Source organism: Gymnodraco acuticeps, unplaced genomic scaffold, assembly GCF_902827175.1.
Source record: "Gymnodraco acuticeps unplaced genomic scaffold, fGymAcu1.1, whole genome shotgun sequence".
Lineage (NCBI taxonomy): Eukaryota > Metazoa > Chordata > Actinopteri > Perciformes > Bathydraconidae > Gymnodraco > Gymnodraco acuticeps.
The window spans coordinates 101,398-120,014 of record NW_022990074.1 but is presented as its reverse complement, the minus strand read 5'-3'; the positions used below and the strand labels follow the sequence as shown (position 1 = coordinate 120,014).

Below are 18,617 nucleotides of genomic sequence, written 5' to 3'. Positions count from 1 at the left end.
AATAGAAATAAAATAATTGAGAGAAGAAAAAGAGATATGTTATCTATCAAAACCCAGTTAGATTAACATTCATTGGATTGCACACTTTGTGTGTTTGTGTGGATATGTAGTACATTAACATTTCAATAGCACTTAATGACTGAATGGAAATGACAATAAATGAAAATGTAAAACGAAAAAAGCGATCATGAAAATGTTTCCAAAAAATGAATTAAATGATTTGTGTCCACTTTGTTGTTCAGATATATCACATATTTGTAACTAAATGAAACATGAATTGAAACAAAACACGGTATAAACTGAGGAGTGAGTCCCGTGAGGTTCATGTATTTTCTTCACTCTGCTCTCATGTCAAGAAGCATCAGATCAGTGCATGCACTGCCTCGTCCAATCAGTGAGCGATACACAGTAAGGGGGCGGGGTGAGTATCTGAGGATTTCATCGGAGGATGGTCTGGTGGTTCCTCAGTTATCGCTCCTCCATGATCGCTCCTCGCTCCTCGATCCTCGGTCCTCCGGCAGAAATAAGAGCAGTGAGACGGTACTCAAGATGGCGCAGGCAAATCAACTTCCGGTGAGACCGAGGACCGAGGAGCGAGGAAATGAAAATAGTCGACCTGAGAAGCAGCCTGGATCTTATCTCTGATCCCTCGGCCCTGTCTGCAGCCTCTCTTCTTCTGACTGCAACACATAGAAGCAGCTGAACTCAACTCTGCAGGAACTTTTTTTGATTGAATGTGTGATAAAACAGTGCCTTATTACCCAGCCATGTAGGTGCCCTGAGGTAACGTCAACTTCTCACTGTTTTATTTAAAAACCAACACGCTGCTTTGCCTCTGCAAACCCTGACTTCTTGACTCCTCTGTTTGAGGACTTTGAAAGGGCCCTCAGGGTTTTGCTTTCTCCTCACACTTCTGCAGATTTGCTGCCGTGTGCACTTATTCCTCGTGGAAATAACACATGCAGGGTTTGTGATTATCTCTCGGATAAATATAGCTTTTATTAAGTGGGGGCAGCACCTTGTTTGATTGTCAGATTCTATGCAAATGTGATTCTCCTTTTTAAAAGATAAAAACTCTTCATATCCAATCAAGCCGTAAATCAATCAGTCAATAGGTAACAGAATAACATTTAAGAGTCAAATGCATTATAAGAAATATATGTCAAAAATATTAATCTGTAAAGAAATTAGCGATGCAAACTATATCATTCTGATTTATGGCCATTTGATTATTGATCTTTAAATATTCCCAGCATACAGTCAAACAGTACAGAGTGTGCAAATATGCTGTTATTGACTTTATCAGTTACATTTTTATCATTTGTGACCAAAAGAATAGCTAAATGTTGTCAAAGAGCATCTGATTTTAGACTTAACGTCTCAAATAATGCAAGTTAAAGTTGTTTTTCTTACCTCTGAGTGGAGGATTAATCACCGTTCTGATTTCCACCAGCTGAGTTAATGAACACGCACATAACCTCCAGCTATAAAGGAATGATGTGACGCAGCCTCTTCCTGTCTATATTAAAAAAATCATGGTCTGTTTTCCAGAGGAACCCCTGCCTGCAGCGCGGAGAGAAGTCTCTCCTTTCATCTGTGCAGCTAATCAGGGATAAGACTTCTTATGAGCAAAGTATTTCCTGCTGCAGCAAAACAGAGGCCTTTGTTTCTGGAGAATCACTCTCTGAGCTGAATGAAATGTGCCAATTTCATGAAGGTAGCTTTAGTTTGTTGTGGGGGATCAGTTCATGCATTAAAGTGGTTTGATTGACCAGTATGTGTGGCTACATGATCTGGTTTAACCCGTTGAGCCCTGAGCCTGTTTTCCAGGCCTCAGGCTCGAAAATGACATTCCCAGAACAAATGACTATATCTTCCCTTCTAAAAGGGGTAAATTAATAATCTTTTTTCTCAAAGCAATGATAAACCTGTGAGTTGGATGTAGAAGAGTCAGAATCAATATAGCATTTTTTTATTTTAAAGTAAATTCAGATTGAACATATTGAAAAAATTTAAATTATAGTGTCCGTCTAAAAAAAAGACATGACTTATAGTGAAAACCCCCCTTGAATGATGGGATAGTCGACTAAAAGCTTTAGGAATCCAAACTATAACATATAATAAGTACTCTGTATAAAGATTGATGCAAAATAAGTGAAATTTGACCTTTTTAGAGAGATTTAGCAAAACACTTCTGGGGTAATTTGGGTGGATTTGACCTCTCTCTGGCCCCCCTCGGTCGATTTTGATGATTGACATCTGTTTTTAACCGTTAGAGCCAATGGAATCGAGGGGAGGTTCCTAAATCCATCTAAACATTTTCATTGAGGAGTGAGAGTGATGCGTTTTCCCCCAAAACAGGAAGCTGTCATACACTCTGGTAGCAGCTAATATGAAAACTCAGTTTTTGACATAAAATTGGAATGATGGATTATCAGTAACTTTTTCAAAGTGACGGACACATTGGATTAACCTTCAGCCGCGTTTATCTCGTTTTAATGCCATTGAACACGACTTTTGATCAGAATAACAGCAAAAGGTGAGCATATCTCCGTGTTTTGCTACCTAAAGCTACGTCGTGTGTTGTCTGGTTTTGCTTCCCCTGTCGTGAGTTCTGATCGCTCAGTGATGATACTTATATGTCTGGAATCTGTGGAATCTCAGCTTGCTAGCAAAGCTTGTGCTTGTGCAGATCCGATAAGTAATAACGTATTTATACCTAGAGTTCTGTGCTAACTGCGTAAGCATTTTTTCGCTCAGGGCTCATTTAGATGCTTCTTGTGAGACTTGTGTTTTGTTTCGGTAAAAATGGTTAATATCGTCCGTTAGCTGAGTTTCTTCCCGTTAAGTGAGTATGACATATTCATAGTTTATTACCTTTTAAGAATGGCAGGGGGGCTATGGGGTTTCTTTAAAGTAGAGACACTACATACTGATATACACCTGAACATCAGCAGGAGAGGACTCTTTAAAGTAGAGACACTACATGCTGATATACACCTGAACATCAGCAGGAGAGGACTCTTTAAAGTAGAGACACTACATACTGACATACACCTGAACATCAGCAGGAGAGGACCCTTTAAAGTAGAGACACTACATGCTGATATACACCTGAACATCAGCAGGAGAGGACTCTTTAAAGTAGAGACACTACATACTGATATACACCTGAACATCAGCAGGAGAGGACTCTTTAAAGTAGAGACACTACATACTGATATACACCTGCACATCAGCAGGAGAGGACTCTTTAAAGTAGAGACACTACATACTGATATACACCTGCACATCAGCAGGAGAGGACTCTTTAAAGTAGAGACACTACATACTGATATACACCTGAACATCAGCTGGAGAGGACTCTTTAAAGTAGAGACACTACATGCTGATATACACCTGAACATCAGCTGGAGAGGACTCTTTAAAGTAGAGACACTACATGCTGATATACACCTGAACATCAGCAGGAGAGGACTCTTTAAAGTAGAGACACTACATACTGATATACACCTGAACATCAGCAGGAGAGGACTCTTTAAAGTAGAGACACTACATGCTGATATACACCTGAACATCAGCAGGAGAGGACTCTTTAAAGTAGAGACACTACATGCTGATATACTACATGAACATCAGCAGGAGAGGACTCTTTAAAGTAGAGACACTACATACTGACATACACCTGAACATCAGCAGGAGAGGACCCTTTAAAGTAGAGACACTACATACTGATATACACCTGCACATCAGCAGGAGAGGACTCTTTAAAGTAGAGACACTACATACTGATATACACCTGAACATCAGCAGGAGAGGACTCTTTAAAGTAGAGACACTACATACTGATATACACCTGCACATCAGCAGGAGAGGACTCTTTAAAGTAGAGACACTACATACTGATATACACCTGCACATCAGCAGGAGAGGACTCTTTAAAGTAGAGACACTACATACTGATATACACCTGAACATCAGCTGGAGAGGACTCTTTAAAGTAGAGACACTACATGCTGATATACACCTGAACATCAGCTGGAGAGGACTCTTTAAAGTAGAGACACTACATGCTGATATACACCTGAACATCAGCAGGAGAGGACTCTTTAAAGTAGAGACACTACATACTGATATACACCTGAACATCAGCAGGAGAGGACTCTTTAAAGTAGAGACACTACATGCTGATATACACCTGAACATCAGCAGGAGAGGACTCTTTAAAGTAGAGACACTACATGCTGATATACACCTGAACATCAGCAGGAGAGGACTCTTTAAAGTAGAGACACTACATACTGACATACACCTGAACATCAGCAGGAGAGGACCCTTTAAAGTAGAGACACTACATGCTGATATACACCTGAACATCAGCAGGAGAGGACTCTTTAAAGTAGAGATACTACATACTGATATACACCTGAACATCAGCAGGAGAGGACTCTTTAAAGTAGAGACACTACATACTGATATACACCTGAACATCAGCAGGAGAGGACTCTTTAAAGTAGAGACACTACATACTGATATACACCTGAACATCAGCAGGAGAGGACTCTTTAAAGTAGAGACACTACATACTGATATACACCTGAACATCAGCAGGAGAGGACTCTTTAAAGTAGAGACACTACATACTGATATACACCTGAACATCAGCAGGAGAGGACCCTTTAAAGTAGAGACACTACATGCTGATATACACCTGAACATCAGCAGGAGAGGACTCTTTAAAGTAGAGACACTACATACTGATATACACCTGAACATCAGCAGGAGAGGACTCTTTAAAGTAGAGACACTACATGCTGATATACACCTGAACATCAGCAGGAGAGGACTCTTTAAAGTAGAGACACTACATACTGATATACACCTGCACATCAGCAGGAGAGGACTCTTTAAAGTAGAGACACTACATACTGATATACACCTGCACATCAGCAGGAGAGGACTCTTTAAAGTAGAGACACTACATACTGATATACACCTGAACATCAGCTGGAGAGGACTCTTTAAAGTAGAGACACTACATGCTGATATACACCTGAACATCAGCTGGAGAGGACTCTTTAAAGTAGAGACACTACATGCTGATATACACCTGAACATCAGCAGGAGAGGACTCTTTAAAGTAGAGACACTACATACTGATATACACCTGAACATCAGCAGGAGAGGACTCTTTAAAGTAGAGACACTACATGCTGATATACACCTGAACATCAGCAGGAGAGGACTCTTTAAAGTAGAGACACTACATGCTGATATACACCTGAACATCAGCAGGAGAGGACTCTTTAAAGTAGAGACACTACATACTGACATACACCTGAACATCAGCAGGAGAGGACTCTTTATAGTAGAGACACTACACACTGATATACACCTGAACATCAGCAGGAGAGGACTCTTTAAAGTAGAGACACTACATGCTGATATACACCTGGACATCAGCAGGAGAGGACCCTTTAAAGTAGAGACACTACATGCTGATATACACCTGGACATCAGCAGGAGAGGACTCTTTAAAGTAGAGACACTACATACTGATATACACCTGAACATCAGCAGGAGAGGACTCTTTAAAGTAGAGACACTACATGCTGATATACACCTGAACATCAGCAGGAGAGGACTCTTTAAAGTAGAGACACTACATACTGATATACACCTGAACATCAGCAGGAGAGGACTCTTTAAAGTAGAGACACTACATACTGATATACACCTGAACATCAGCAGGAGAGGACTCTTTAAAGTAGAGACACTACATGCTGATATACACCTGAACATCAGCAGGAGAGGACTCTTTAAAGTAGAGACACTACATACTGATATACACCTGAACATCAGCAGGAGAGGACTCTTTAAAGTAGAGACACTACATGCTGATATACACCTGAACATTAGCAGGAGAGGACTCTTTAAAGTAGAGACACTACATACTGATATACACCTGAACATCAGCAGGAGAGGACTCTTTAAAGTAGAGACACTACATACTGATATACACCTGAACATCAGCAGGAGAGGACTCTTTAAAGTAGAGACACTACATGCTGATATACACCTGAACATCAGCAGAAGAGGACTCTTTAAAGTAGAGACACTACATGCTGATATACACCTGAACATCAGCAGGAGAGGACTCTTTAAAGTAGAGACACTACATACTGACATACACCTGAACATCAGCAGGAGAGGACCCTTTAAAGTAGAGACACTACATACTGATATACACCTGAACATCAGCAGGAGAGGACTCTTTAAAGTAGAGACACTACATACTGATATACACCTGAACATCAGCAGGAGAGGACTCTTTAAAGTAGAGACACTACATACTGATATACACCTGAACATGAGCAGGAGAGGACTCTTTAAAGTAGAGACACCACATACTGATATACACCTGAACATCAGAGGAGAGGACTCTTTAAATCACTTTATTTTGACCAGGTTCATGAGAACATAGACATGAAATGATGTTGGAAAGAGAAAACATGAGCTTTAGGTTCATCTTCTACAGGAAGTGAGACAAGGAACAGTCTGTAATTTGAATTGTACAAAACAAAAACAACCTGTTTGCAATCAAAATGTTACAAAACGTTTCTTTCCAGCTGTTTGAACAAGTTTATAATGCTCCCAAAATTAAGCTAAACACATCTGTGTGAGAAAATACTGTTTTTATAAAGAAGTAACCTTTTATTTTGAAAATATATCCATGTGATATGCTGCATTATGTTCATTAAACACCATTATAACTTACAATGTTCAGCATACCAAGCTCAGCTGGAGGAAGAGATGAGTAAACAGTCGATAAAAAAGAAGGTAATATGCTCAAAAAGTTTGGTCATGTATGCACTGAACTGTACACACTCTCACACACATCTACAAACACACACACACACTCAAACCCTCTCTCACATTCACACTGAGGAGCAGTCTTTAGAGATCTGTTGTGTCTTCAGTGCGCGTCTCCGCCGTGCTGAGTGCTGAACTCCTGGAAGTCCTCGGGGATTGTGTCTGCAGAAGTGAGAGAAAGTTTAACGAGACGAGATGAAGTCGACCGAGGACGAACTAATAATACTCACACCTGTCGTCTTTTTATGCATCGTCATTAAAATGCTGTCCTACTTTTCAGACACAAGATATGTAGGAGTTTCAGAAGATATATATTTAAACAGAGACGAGTGCTCCATAGCATGCAATCACAGGCATTCAAAAGGTGAGAAAGTAATCAAATATGTGGATCTGTTTATTACCATTGCAGCGGTATTTCAGATTGGACCAGATGATATTTTCCTGAGAGAAACAGAACACTCCGAGTCGCCCTCCTCTCATGGTCGTGTCGATCGTTACGCCAGAGTCCGCCACCAGCTGGGTTCCTTCATAAAACCGCACCCTAAACAAAAACACAACATGTTTACCTTTTACCCAGGGTTCTAGTTATAATCTGAGCTTCATGGGGGTCTTTAAAACTAAGGGGCGGAGATCAATATATCAATAACAGCCGGGTAATAACGTAGATAACGGGGGATATGTATATACCTTGGAGGTGAAGTGCAGGCATATTGTCATTCAAGAGAGAATACGATGTGTAGTTCTTTTGGAAAACATGTTTTTCTTTTAGCCGATTTACCTCGTTAACGTAAATAATACTCATTACATTGAAAAATGCGTTATTTGTGATTAAAATAATGGTTGTTGGTAATGTATAGCAACCCCCACAGACCCCCACTTTCATAGGAGCTCAGACCCCTCCTTATGGGAGCTCAGACCCTCCTTATTGGCTCCCACATAACTCCAACCCTGCTTTTACTTTAAGACTCCATAGTTTAATTGTAAAACCACAAAAAGGCATCTTGAGATTTCACCAGTATTGGTAATGTCTACTACACTTCTGCTATGGACATCCCCTGGACATCTAGTTCTGATATGTGCTATACGTCGAGTATCTAGCACGTGTTTTCTCGTACCTGATGTATCCGACCTGCGGGCGGTGCTGCAGGTACCATCTGTACGACACCTTGTCCTTCCAGCCCACGTTCCTGGGGTCTTTCCACAGCAGACGCACCTGATCGTTGGTGTCTCCGGTGTGCCACAGAGAGTTCCTCAGGTGCTCTCCAGGGCCCGAGCGAGACTTCACCGCCTGATGAAGAGAGAGAGAGATAACGGAGGAGGGGGCAGACAGTCAGGAGAGAGGCATACAGTGTGTGTTAAAGGGGACCTATCAAGCAAAATGCACTTTGTGATGTCTTCTCTCCATCAACATGTGTCCCCGGTGTGTCAGGGAACTCACGCAGCGTCAGGAAATAAAACCCTCTCTCTTTTCCTCCGTACCCAAATCTCTAAAAACGGGGAACAACGGAGCTGATCCAGATTTGCGTCCGATATGACGTAATATCTGAAATGTGGACCCACGGCCCAATCAGAAACGTTGCTATCAGAAACAATGCCTGACTGTTTTGGACGTAATATGGTCGGTGTTTACATTAGCATCGCTAACACTCAGAGCTAACCTGTACTGGAGAGCATGTGTGTGAAGAAGCAGGAAGTACAAAGGAACTCAACTTGTGGTAAACAAGTTGAGCTCCAGACTGTTTCAGAGAGAATCCTTGATGTGGCGTTTAATCACGGCAGCATTTAGCTGAGTATCTCAGTAGAATTCTGAGCAGGCATTACTTAGGTTTGGAAACGGTATCATTTCCTTTTTGGAGGGCATGCATAACACGGCATAACACCGGAGCCTCGCTGCGGGGAAACTTTGGCGCTTTTCCGAGTTTGTTCTAATCTGTCAAAATGACGGACTGCTTTCAGATTTTTTCGTCATTGTTAAAAAAAATCCGTCATCAAAATTCGGTTAACTCGACCTCTGCTACGGACCCATAATCAGCACTTTAGTAACAGGGCTGAAATAGAGGGATATGAGGCTAGAATGGGCAGGGCCGCCAAGGCAGGCAGCTGCTTGGGGGCCCGGACCAGAAGGGGGCCCCCAAAGAAGGTAGATTAAGAAGGTCCACAGCAACGACAACATGAAACACCCTTTAATTTACTGCAACGACATGTCGGGAAACCCCCTCAAGGTGGCCCCATGCACAGCGCGCCGTCAAATGCTGCTTCTTCTGCTCCGGGGGGGGGGGGTTTGAGGGGTCCCCAGTGAATGTTTGCCTAGGGCCCCCACAGACTCTAGAATCTGCACTGAGAATGGGTGATCTGTTTTTTGAGCAAAACACTTCATAGAGATGATTGTATATATCTGAGATCTATAATATATTGATGAAACATAGCATGATAGGAGACCTTTAAATGTGTCCTGTGGCATGGGGTATTTATATTGCACACGGAAGTTCTGAGTTCCCTTAATGGTGCTGCAACGCAACATTTCCCCAAATTGGGATCAATAAATACTTCTTATCTTATCTCATGTTATCTTTCACCTTGAGCTGGATGCCGGGCTCGGCCACGGCTCTGAAGGGCGTCGCCTGCCAGTACGTCTGCTCCGTCTGCTTCCACATCACCACGTAGAACGAGGAGGAGTCCTGGTAGCCGAAGATGAAGCCGGCGTAGTCGTCGTCGGTCACCGTGTTCACGTGGAAGGTCCCCTCGAAGTCCACGCCGCTGAACGCAGTGTAACCTGGCGACAGGAAGTGGAATCAGTTTAGTGTTTGTGTTGAGACGTTGTGATTTCAGTGACGAATGGGAGGATATACTGTATGTCTTACCAACAGCAAGTCCTGGGTCACTGTTCATGGTCTGCACGATCTCCATTCCCTGGGTGAGGAAAAGAGAGTTGTTGATGAGGAGGTCTTTGCCATGCATTGCACATTTAGGTTTGAGCGATAGATGAAAGCTCCATTTAGACGAGCATGTTCTGTAGGTTGAAAACGCAAGTAGCACGGAACTGCTTTTATTCAGCGGGAAGTCGGAGATAGCGTTTTTTTTATGCAGTTTACTGAAATTCATTGCTCTTCAGCTCTGAAATCTGTAATAATAACTGATTATTTTTGGGCAACTTTTGGCAGCAAAACTATCTGTAAATACACCATTGCCATATACCTTTCAATTACCTTTCCATTTACAAGTTATATAACAACATTTATATTTACTTAGTCATTTTTATGGCCCTTAATGAAGTTAGTGCACTCTCTTTTAGGTCCGTTTTAGTTCTCCACAAACGCCTGATTTAAATATCTGTCAAAATAGTGGCTTTTCTTCAATTTTCTCCACTGTGTTGAAACCATCTCTAACCGTCTTCTGCTGGCTGCCGAGCAGGTCGTGCACAACGCGAGAGAATTTGAGCTTAAATCACTTTAAGAGCGACGAGAGTAGAGAAGCAAAAGGGCTATTGCGTGATGGACGGATGAACAATGATCCAAAACTAATTCAAGTAATTATTCTCCGTACAAAAAAAAGCCTCTCACATTGGCTGTTTCTTAATCTATTGCCTGCTTATCTGTGTTATTGTGTTGCATTGTTGGAGAAGCCTGTGACCTAAGGTTTTCAACGACATAATTACTCTGTAGCTATGTTAGTTTGACAATAAAGAACCTTGTTAAAAGTATAGCTTATAGCTGCTGTAACTTGTAGCCACTGTATATACAGAGAGGAGTCACACCTGGTTCAACACCACCCAGTTGGGGTCTATCTGAGCGTCGCCCTCGGGGTCCAGCACCACCGTCTGATACGCCCTGAAGTCGGTCAGCGTCACCTCCGCGTTCTCAGGACAGTTATCAATCCTGTCGATCACTTTGTCCTGATCGAAGTCCGACTCACACACGTCTCCAACGCCATCACCTGCGGGAGAACAGAGGGTTTAGGGTTGAATTAAAATGATCTTAAAGTAAGAAAGACGATTCATGTCTTAGCTTCAGTAAAAAGGAACTAACAAATATCGTTATGCGTTAAAATAAGTGTGTTTGTTATCCTGTCAGGAGGATTCAGACTGGCTTCCATGCAAATGTCAAAAAGGGCAAACATATCCAAACTACGCTGCCAAAAAGTGCCTCAAAGGTTCTCTCTTTGGTAAAAACTACAAAGCCCGGTGTTGCATTTGTTTATATGAGAGGTTTTATTGAAGCTGCCTCTCGTTGGCACCCTGCTGTGTGAGTGTGCTTTCAGAATAGAAATGCTGCTTGTGAAAAATACACCCTGGAGTTTCTGAAGCACTCCTTTGGTGTTTGATTCGTCTGATGTTTTGGATTATTACATGAAAAAGAAAATATTTGTGTTCCTCTACACCGGGGTTATGATACGCTGCAGAATGCTGTGAATGAGCTTCATTGAAAACTCAAACATGTTTTTACGAATAGAAGCTGATGCTCTGATTGGCCACTGTGTGAATGTCTGGTGGCATCTTGACCAAATACAAAAGGCCGAAACCTTCTTTTAAAAGTATTTGCAGGGGTGGAAAATTGTTGCTCAGTGATATTATCCTGTCAAACACTTTAGTTTTTCAACCTGTCACTTTTCAAACCATATGTTTTAGGGATTATTATCCTTTTTTTAGGGATTTTGAAATATTTTCCTGGCAAAACTATTGATTTTTTCACATGTCAACACTTTTTTTTGGTACTAGTAGGCATTATTATAATAATATATAATAAATATAATCATATTTTCTAAAGGGATTAAGAAAGATTATCCTGGTCAAATATATTTTTCACATTTTTTACCGATATTAAAAACACAAATGTACTTTTATATCAGATTTAGTAGATGGATCACCAGATTGTTTTCCCTGGGGGGTTTTCAAGGCAAGGCAATTCAAAGTGCTTTACAAAAATGAAAGACATTAAAGGTAGGGTAGGTAGGAATGGAGAAACCAGCTCGAGTGCGCTAGAATTTGAAAGTACGCAGCCGAGAAAAATCTGCCCCTTCCTTCAGACTGCCTCACAGAGCCCCTCCTCCAACACACACGAACGCGCACATGACCAATGAGGGCACGATCAAAGCTGTGCCCAGATGGAAGGCTGACAGGCAGGTAGGCCATCCAGTTACTTTAGCCGGCTCAGATGATTGGTCGTGCTTTTTACGGAGCGTCCACACAGCAGCGTGCGTTGACGCTTGGAGGTGGGCGTGTCTGAAGCTTGGGGATTTTTTGCGAGCAACGCGACCAACAACCAATCACATGAATCTCCCGCCCCCGACATACAAAGCAATAGCAATGTTAAAACGAAGTAAACTGGATATAAAATCCCCAAACAGGCGAAAACCTACCAGTTTCACCCACTGTCTCTGCCACCTCCCTCCATGCCTCGCTCCTCCGGTTTGTATCCCGGTAGATGAACAGAGACTGATCATACAGCACCGGGTGATTCACTACCGCTATAATGAATTTCCCTCCATTTTTTTGAATATGAGGAAATGACCTGCGTAGTCTCTCCCAGCATACACGCGGTTTGATTGGCTAGCGCTTGTACTGGCAGATTTGCATAAACGGGATTTCATTGGCTGACGCCAGCAACGCTCCACGTCGCTTCCCAAAATGCAGTTCTGCTAAAAGTGACGTCACCCCATTCAAAGTGAATGGGCAGAAGCGTTGGAAGCTTCAACGCACGCCGCTGTGTGGACGGGCCGTTACAGTACCACGGCTTCCACAGATGACATTTTTTTATATATTTATTGTCAAAGTATTTAAGATAATATTCATTGCTATCGGGATGTTAAGAGCATTCCATGGAATATAACAAAAAGTGTTTCTGAAGTGAATTACCTACCCCACCTTTTAAGAGCACATTTCAGTGTGTTTGAGACTCACCGTTGTCGTCGATCTGGTCGGGGTTGGGCACCAGCCGGCAGTTATCGGGTCCCGGGGGGATGCTGTCTGGGATCCCGTCATTATCATCGTCATCATCACACTCGTCTCCGAGCCCGTCTTTATCGGTGTCGACCTGAGAGCTGTTTATCACGAAGGGGCAGTTATCCTTCGTGTCCTGGTGACCGTCGCCATCACTGTGGGGGAAGAGAAATGATCACATGACGACATTAAAGAATGTAGGAGAGAAACTAGTGGAAATAAGTTTATATATCTGCAGGAATAGGTGTAGAGTACAAATACTTCGTTACTGTACTTTTTACTTTGACTTCTTACATGTTGAAACCAAATACCTGTACCAGCTACTTCTTACATGTTGAACTCAAATACCTGTACTTTCTACTTCTTACATGTTGAACACAAATACCTGTACTTTCTACTTCTTACATGTTGAACACAAATACCTGTACTTTCTACTTCTTACATGTTGAACTCAAATACCTGTACTTTCTACTTCTTACATGTTGAACACAAATACCTGTACTTTCTACTTCTTACATGTTGAACACAAATACCTGTACTTTCTACTTCTTACATGTTGAACACAAATACCTGTACTTTCTACTTCTTACATGTTGAACACAAATACCTGTACTTTCTACTTCTTACATGTTGAACTCAAATACCTGTACTTTCTACTTCTTACATGTTGAACTCAAATACCTGTACTTTCTACTTCTTACATGTTGAACACAAATACCTGTACTTTCTACTTCTTACATGTTGAACCTAAATACCTGTACTTTCTACTTCTTACATGGTGAACTCAAATACCTGTACTTTCTACTTCTTACATGTTGAACCCAAATACCTGTACTTTCTACTTCTTACATGTTGAACCCAAATACCTGTACTTTCTACTTCTTACATGTTGAACACAAATACCTGTACTTTCTACTTCTTACATGTTGAACACAAATACCTGTACTTTCTACTTCTTACATGGTGAACTCAAATACCTGTACTTTCTACTTCTTACATGTTGAACACAAATACCTGTACTTTCTACTTCTCACATGTTGAACTCAAATACCTGTACTTTCTACTTCTTACATGTTGAACTCAAATACCTGTACTTTCTACTTCTCACATGTTGAACACAAATACCTGTACTTTCTACTTCTTACATGTTGAACTCAAATACCTGTACTTTCTACTTCTTACATGTTGAACACAAATACCTGTACTTTCTACTTCTTACATGTTGAACCCAAATACCTGTACTTTCTACTTCTTACATGTTGAACACAAATACCTGTACTTTCTACTTCTTACATGTTGATCTCAAATACCTGTACTTTCTACTTCTTACATGTTGAACTCAAATACCTGTACTTTCTACTTCTTACATGTTGAACTCAAATACCTGTACTTTCTACTTCTTACATGTTGAACTCAAATACCTGTACTTTCTACTTCTTACATGTTGAACTCAAATACCTGTACTTTCTACTTCTCTCATTTTCCAAACAGCTGGTTCCTTTAGTCTGAATGTGTGTTTGATGCGTGATCATTATTCTTTAGAGTCATTGCGTGCCTATTGATTTGAACACGATCCGTGTATCCATCATTTCCTGGTCTTCTCTAAAGAAGAGGGACCAATGGAAACGTTGTCATGTTGCCGTTGTTCAGCATGGAAACATTCATTAGCTAACAATGACATGTTCTATTAATATAAAGGGAGGTCAGGTACTCTTTAAAACAGCTGCTAGTTATGGGTACTTTTTACTGAAGTACATTTCAAAGCCTCTTTACTTTGACTTGAGTAAATAAGTTTAGTCAGTACTTCTACTTTCACCAGAGTATTTTTAAACACGAGTATCTGTACTTCTACTTGAGTAAAGGATGTGTGTACATCTCTGAGGGGAGGAAACACAATCACATGTAGTCAGTAAAGGTGGAAATAAGTTTATATATCTGCAGGAATAGAGAGTATTATTACCTGTCCTGGTTCGTGTCACAGGAGTCTCCCACCAAGTCGTTGTCAATGTCAGACTGAAACAAGAGCAGAGATTTTTACTAAAAGCATTTTTCTCACACATGAAGTACTTTGATTATCCATTCATTTTATAAAAGTATCACTACAGCTGTGGCTCAGTGGGGTAATGCGTTGATCTTTGGTTCAGTCCCCACTGCATTCAGCATGTCGTTGTGTCCCTGGGAGAGACACTTTTGGGGAATGTTCACAGTATTGAATGTATGTAAGTGACATGTAATGTAATGTAACGTGAACATACTCTATTAGGGTCGAATATTTGTAGACTTGTACCTATTTGTGTCTACAAAATATCATTACATTAAAACTAGCTGAGACGTTTTGATATCAATTTGTGAAGCTTCTTAAAGTTTAGTGTCTGGAATGTCACCAGTGTTGGGGAAATATTTTCCATCACAACCAGGAGCAAGGTTTTTATTTGGAGGTAGTTTGTAAGGTTTTCTAAGTTTTTGTGTAAATACTGAATCTAAAAAGCAACTACTAACTTCCTCGGTCTGATAGATGAGATGTGATATTTTTAAGGCACACAAGCCAACAATGTTTTTCAGCACTGGTTGGTTTATTTATTTGTATTTCTAAAGATGTGTCGGCCCATCTGTGTCTGAGTGTAACAGTTGTAAATATGCAGTGGTGTTTAGTGTTAGATGTATTTGTATAGTATAATCACACAAATTCTGTGTTCTGTATTTAATAATTCTGTGTTCTTCATTTATTAAACGTTAAATACCTGACGAGGTCTGAAATCAGTGGGCGAAACCTCCAAAATTCAGTCACTGTACTCAGAAGATAATTTTTGTGTGGACTTCCCCTCTTCATATTGTGTCCCTCATGTTTTCCTCTTCCCTTTTGGTGAATATGTTCCACGTGAGAAGAATCGGTGTGAGGGGAAAACTAATTTAATAACGACTGAGTTGTTGTATATATATCTGTTGTCAGTCAGTGAATAAACGGAGATCGGCTCAAATGTATGCTGACTCGGGTCTCATCCTTCAACGACATAAACACAACGCAGACACCGCGAATCGACACCGGTTACATGATGAGTCCTACCTGGTTTGGGTTGGGCGTGTCGGGGCAGCTGTCGCAGGCGTCTCCCACTCCGTCTCCGTCTCGGTCCAGCTGGTCTCGGTTCTGGACGAGCTGGCAGTTATCCAGGAAGTTCTTCAGGCCTGGTGCCGGAGAAACAAGAGGAGAGAGAGAGAGTTATTAAACAGTCAGTGTGACAGCAGGGGGTTAGAGAACTGTCAGGTTTAACAGAGGTGAAAGGGAGAGATGGAGGGTATTATCTGTTATCATTGTCACTTATTTGAGACTCTTAGGAAAGATTTATGAGCATTTTTATGATTACTTGTTCCTATAAATGGTGCGAAAAGAAATACAAGAACGACTTTTTTTTTAAATCAGATGAGTTACAGTCAGACCTTGACGTGATGCACAACAAACTTAATTTGTATTAATACATAGTACTTCCAATGATATCTAATAATAATAATCTAGATTTCAATACTTTTTTAGATTTTTATTATAGCTTTTAAAATTAATCTAGATTTTCTTGTATTTACGTTTTTTTTCTTAAATTGATTTTTTAGGGGCATTTTTAGAAGTGTTGCAGGTCAATATCTAATCTCTAATATACTCTTAATCAATTACATTGAAAAGGCTCTAATACATTTAAAAAATAAATCGATTATAAGAAATACATTCCTACTTTTTTTAATTTTCAAAGTCTCAATCACTGAATTGTATTTAATTGAATAATAATGCACATAGATATGTTTAACACTCATTCTCCTCGACAGATAACAGCGTGTAATCTGAACTTCCACCACTTGGTTGCACTGTTGTATTTCCCATGCAGTTAAACCTCCTCTGTGTTCAGATGCTGCTTTTATCCACCGCAGGGGGGCAGCAGCAGACCCTCAGAGGCCGAAAGGTAGGACTTGGACTTTATATTTTTTATTTAGCAGAAGCCTGGGCTTGTTTTTGAAATCCACTGGATATTAATTTCATCACATTTCTGGTGAATATTCGTGTGTATGAGGCCAACAGGGAGTGGATGTAGGGGATCACTTTGCTTTCTTTCCAAAATAGGTAGGATATAATAACAGATATATAGGAAAAAGGGAACATAATAGTATATATTAAATGCATTTTAGAGTAAAGTTACTTGTATTTCTAACAATCACAGTCTTGCTATATAAATATGTTTTCCCTTTACAGATACTATGCTAAGCTATCAGTCCCAGTTTTGTAATATTTACTGTGCTGCTATGATTTTCATCGAAATATATTTGGTTTTTGGACAAAACAAGCAATTAAAGACTTAACTTTTGGCTTCAAATTCAAATTCTACTTTTACTACAAGAGTACTTTCCCTACCCCTGGTTCTATACCATGATATATACACTCAGAGGTGGGAAGTAGTTGAGTACTAATACTTCGTTACTGTACTTAAATACACTTTTCTGGTATCAGTACTTTACTCCACTACTTATTTTTCTGACGACTTTTTACTTTGGCTTCTTACATTTTGAACCCAAATACCTGTACTTTCTACTTCTTACATGTTGAACTCAAATACCTGTACTTTCTACTTCTCACATGTTGAACACAAATACCTGTACTTTCTACTTCTTACATGTTGAACACAAATACCTGTACTTTCTACTTCTTACATGTTGAACACAAATACCTGTACTTTCTACTTCTTACATGTTGAACACAAATACCTGTACTTTCTACTTCTTACATGTTGAACACAAATACCTGTACTTTCTACTTCTTACATGTTGAACTCAAATACCTGTACTTTCTACTTCTTACATGTTGAACACAAATACTTGTACTTTCTACTTCTCACATGTTGAACTCAAATACTTGTACTTTCTACTTCTTACATGTTGAACTCAAATACCTGTACTTTCTACTTCTTACATGTTGAACTCAAATACCTGTACTTTCTACTTCTCTCATTTTCCAAACAGCTGGTTCCTTTAGTCTGAATGTGTGTTTGATGCGTGATCATTATTCTTTAGAGTCATTGCGTGCCTATTGATTTGAACACGATCCGTGTATCCATCATTTCCTGGTCTTCTCTAAAGAAGAGGGACCAATGGAAACGTTGTCATGTTGCCGTTGTTCAGCATGGAAACATTCATTAGCTAACAATGACATTATTGTTCTATTAATATAAAGGGAGGTCAGGTACTCTTTAAAGCAGCTGGTAGTTATGGGTACTTTTTACTCAAGTACATTTCAAGCCTCTTTACTTTGACTTGAGTAAAGAAGTTTAATCAGTACTTCTACTTTCACCAGAGTATTTTTAAACACAGTATCTGTACTTCTACTTGAGTACAGGATGTGTGTACTTTGCCATCTCTGCAACACTCGTGCAGGGGAGTTATAACAGAGGGTGCATTCACTGCTGGTTACATAATCTTTAGTCAGACTCAGTAACTGTCCGTACCGTCTCCGTCCATGTCGTCGTCGCAGGCGTCCCCCCGGCCGTCACTGTCCGTGTCCCTCTGGTCCGGGTTCTCCACGATGCGGCAGTTATCACAGGCGTCTCCGTGGCTGTCCTTATCGCTGTTCCTCTGGTCCACGTTGGGCTTCAGAGGACAGTTATCCTGAAGCACAGAGGACACAAAGGTTTCATTCACTGCATCAAACAGTTAGAAATACAAGGTCAAAGAACCGAATGGAGATATGAGAAATGTGAAAACCAGATAAGATGTCCAAAGCTTTAGAATAGAAGTAATTTAGTGTGATTTAGTGTTTGGTCGTCATTGCTTTACA

At 40.5% G+C, this 18,617-nt stretch overlaps 1 protein-coding gene across 1 annotated transcript in view; it reads right to left on the bottom strand.

Annotated features, from left to right (window-relative positions):
• Positions 1-6,439: 6,439 nt before the first annotated feature.
• LOC117546060 (thrombospondin-4-B-like) overlaps positions 6,440-18,617 on the bottom strand; it is a 34,555-nt gene continuing 22,377 nt past the window's right edge. Inside the window, exons 13-22 of the mRNA XM_034216143.1 lie at positions 18,289-18,448; positions 15,873-15,991; positions 14,769-14,821; positions 12,770-12,963; positions 10,628-10,806; positions 9,735-9,783; positions 9,450-9,646; positions 7,989-8,161; positions 7,275-7,414; positions 6,440-7,035 (exon numbers count right to left, since the gene is read on the bottom strand). Of these exons, the coding sequence (XP_034072034.1) occupies positions 6,977-7,035; positions 7,275-7,414; positions 7,989-8,161; positions 9,450-9,646; positions 9,735-9,783; positions 10,628-10,806; positions 12,770-12,963; positions 14,769-14,821; positions 15,873-15,991; positions 18,289-18,448 (1,323 nt within the window). The 3' untranslated portion in view covers positions 6,440-6,976. The remainder of the gene's footprint in view (positions 7,036-7,274; positions 7,415-7,988; positions 8,162-9,449; positions 9,647-9,734; positions 9,784-10,627; positions 10,807-12,769; positions 12,964-14,768; positions 14,822-15,872; positions 15,992-18,288; positions 18,449-18,617) is intronic.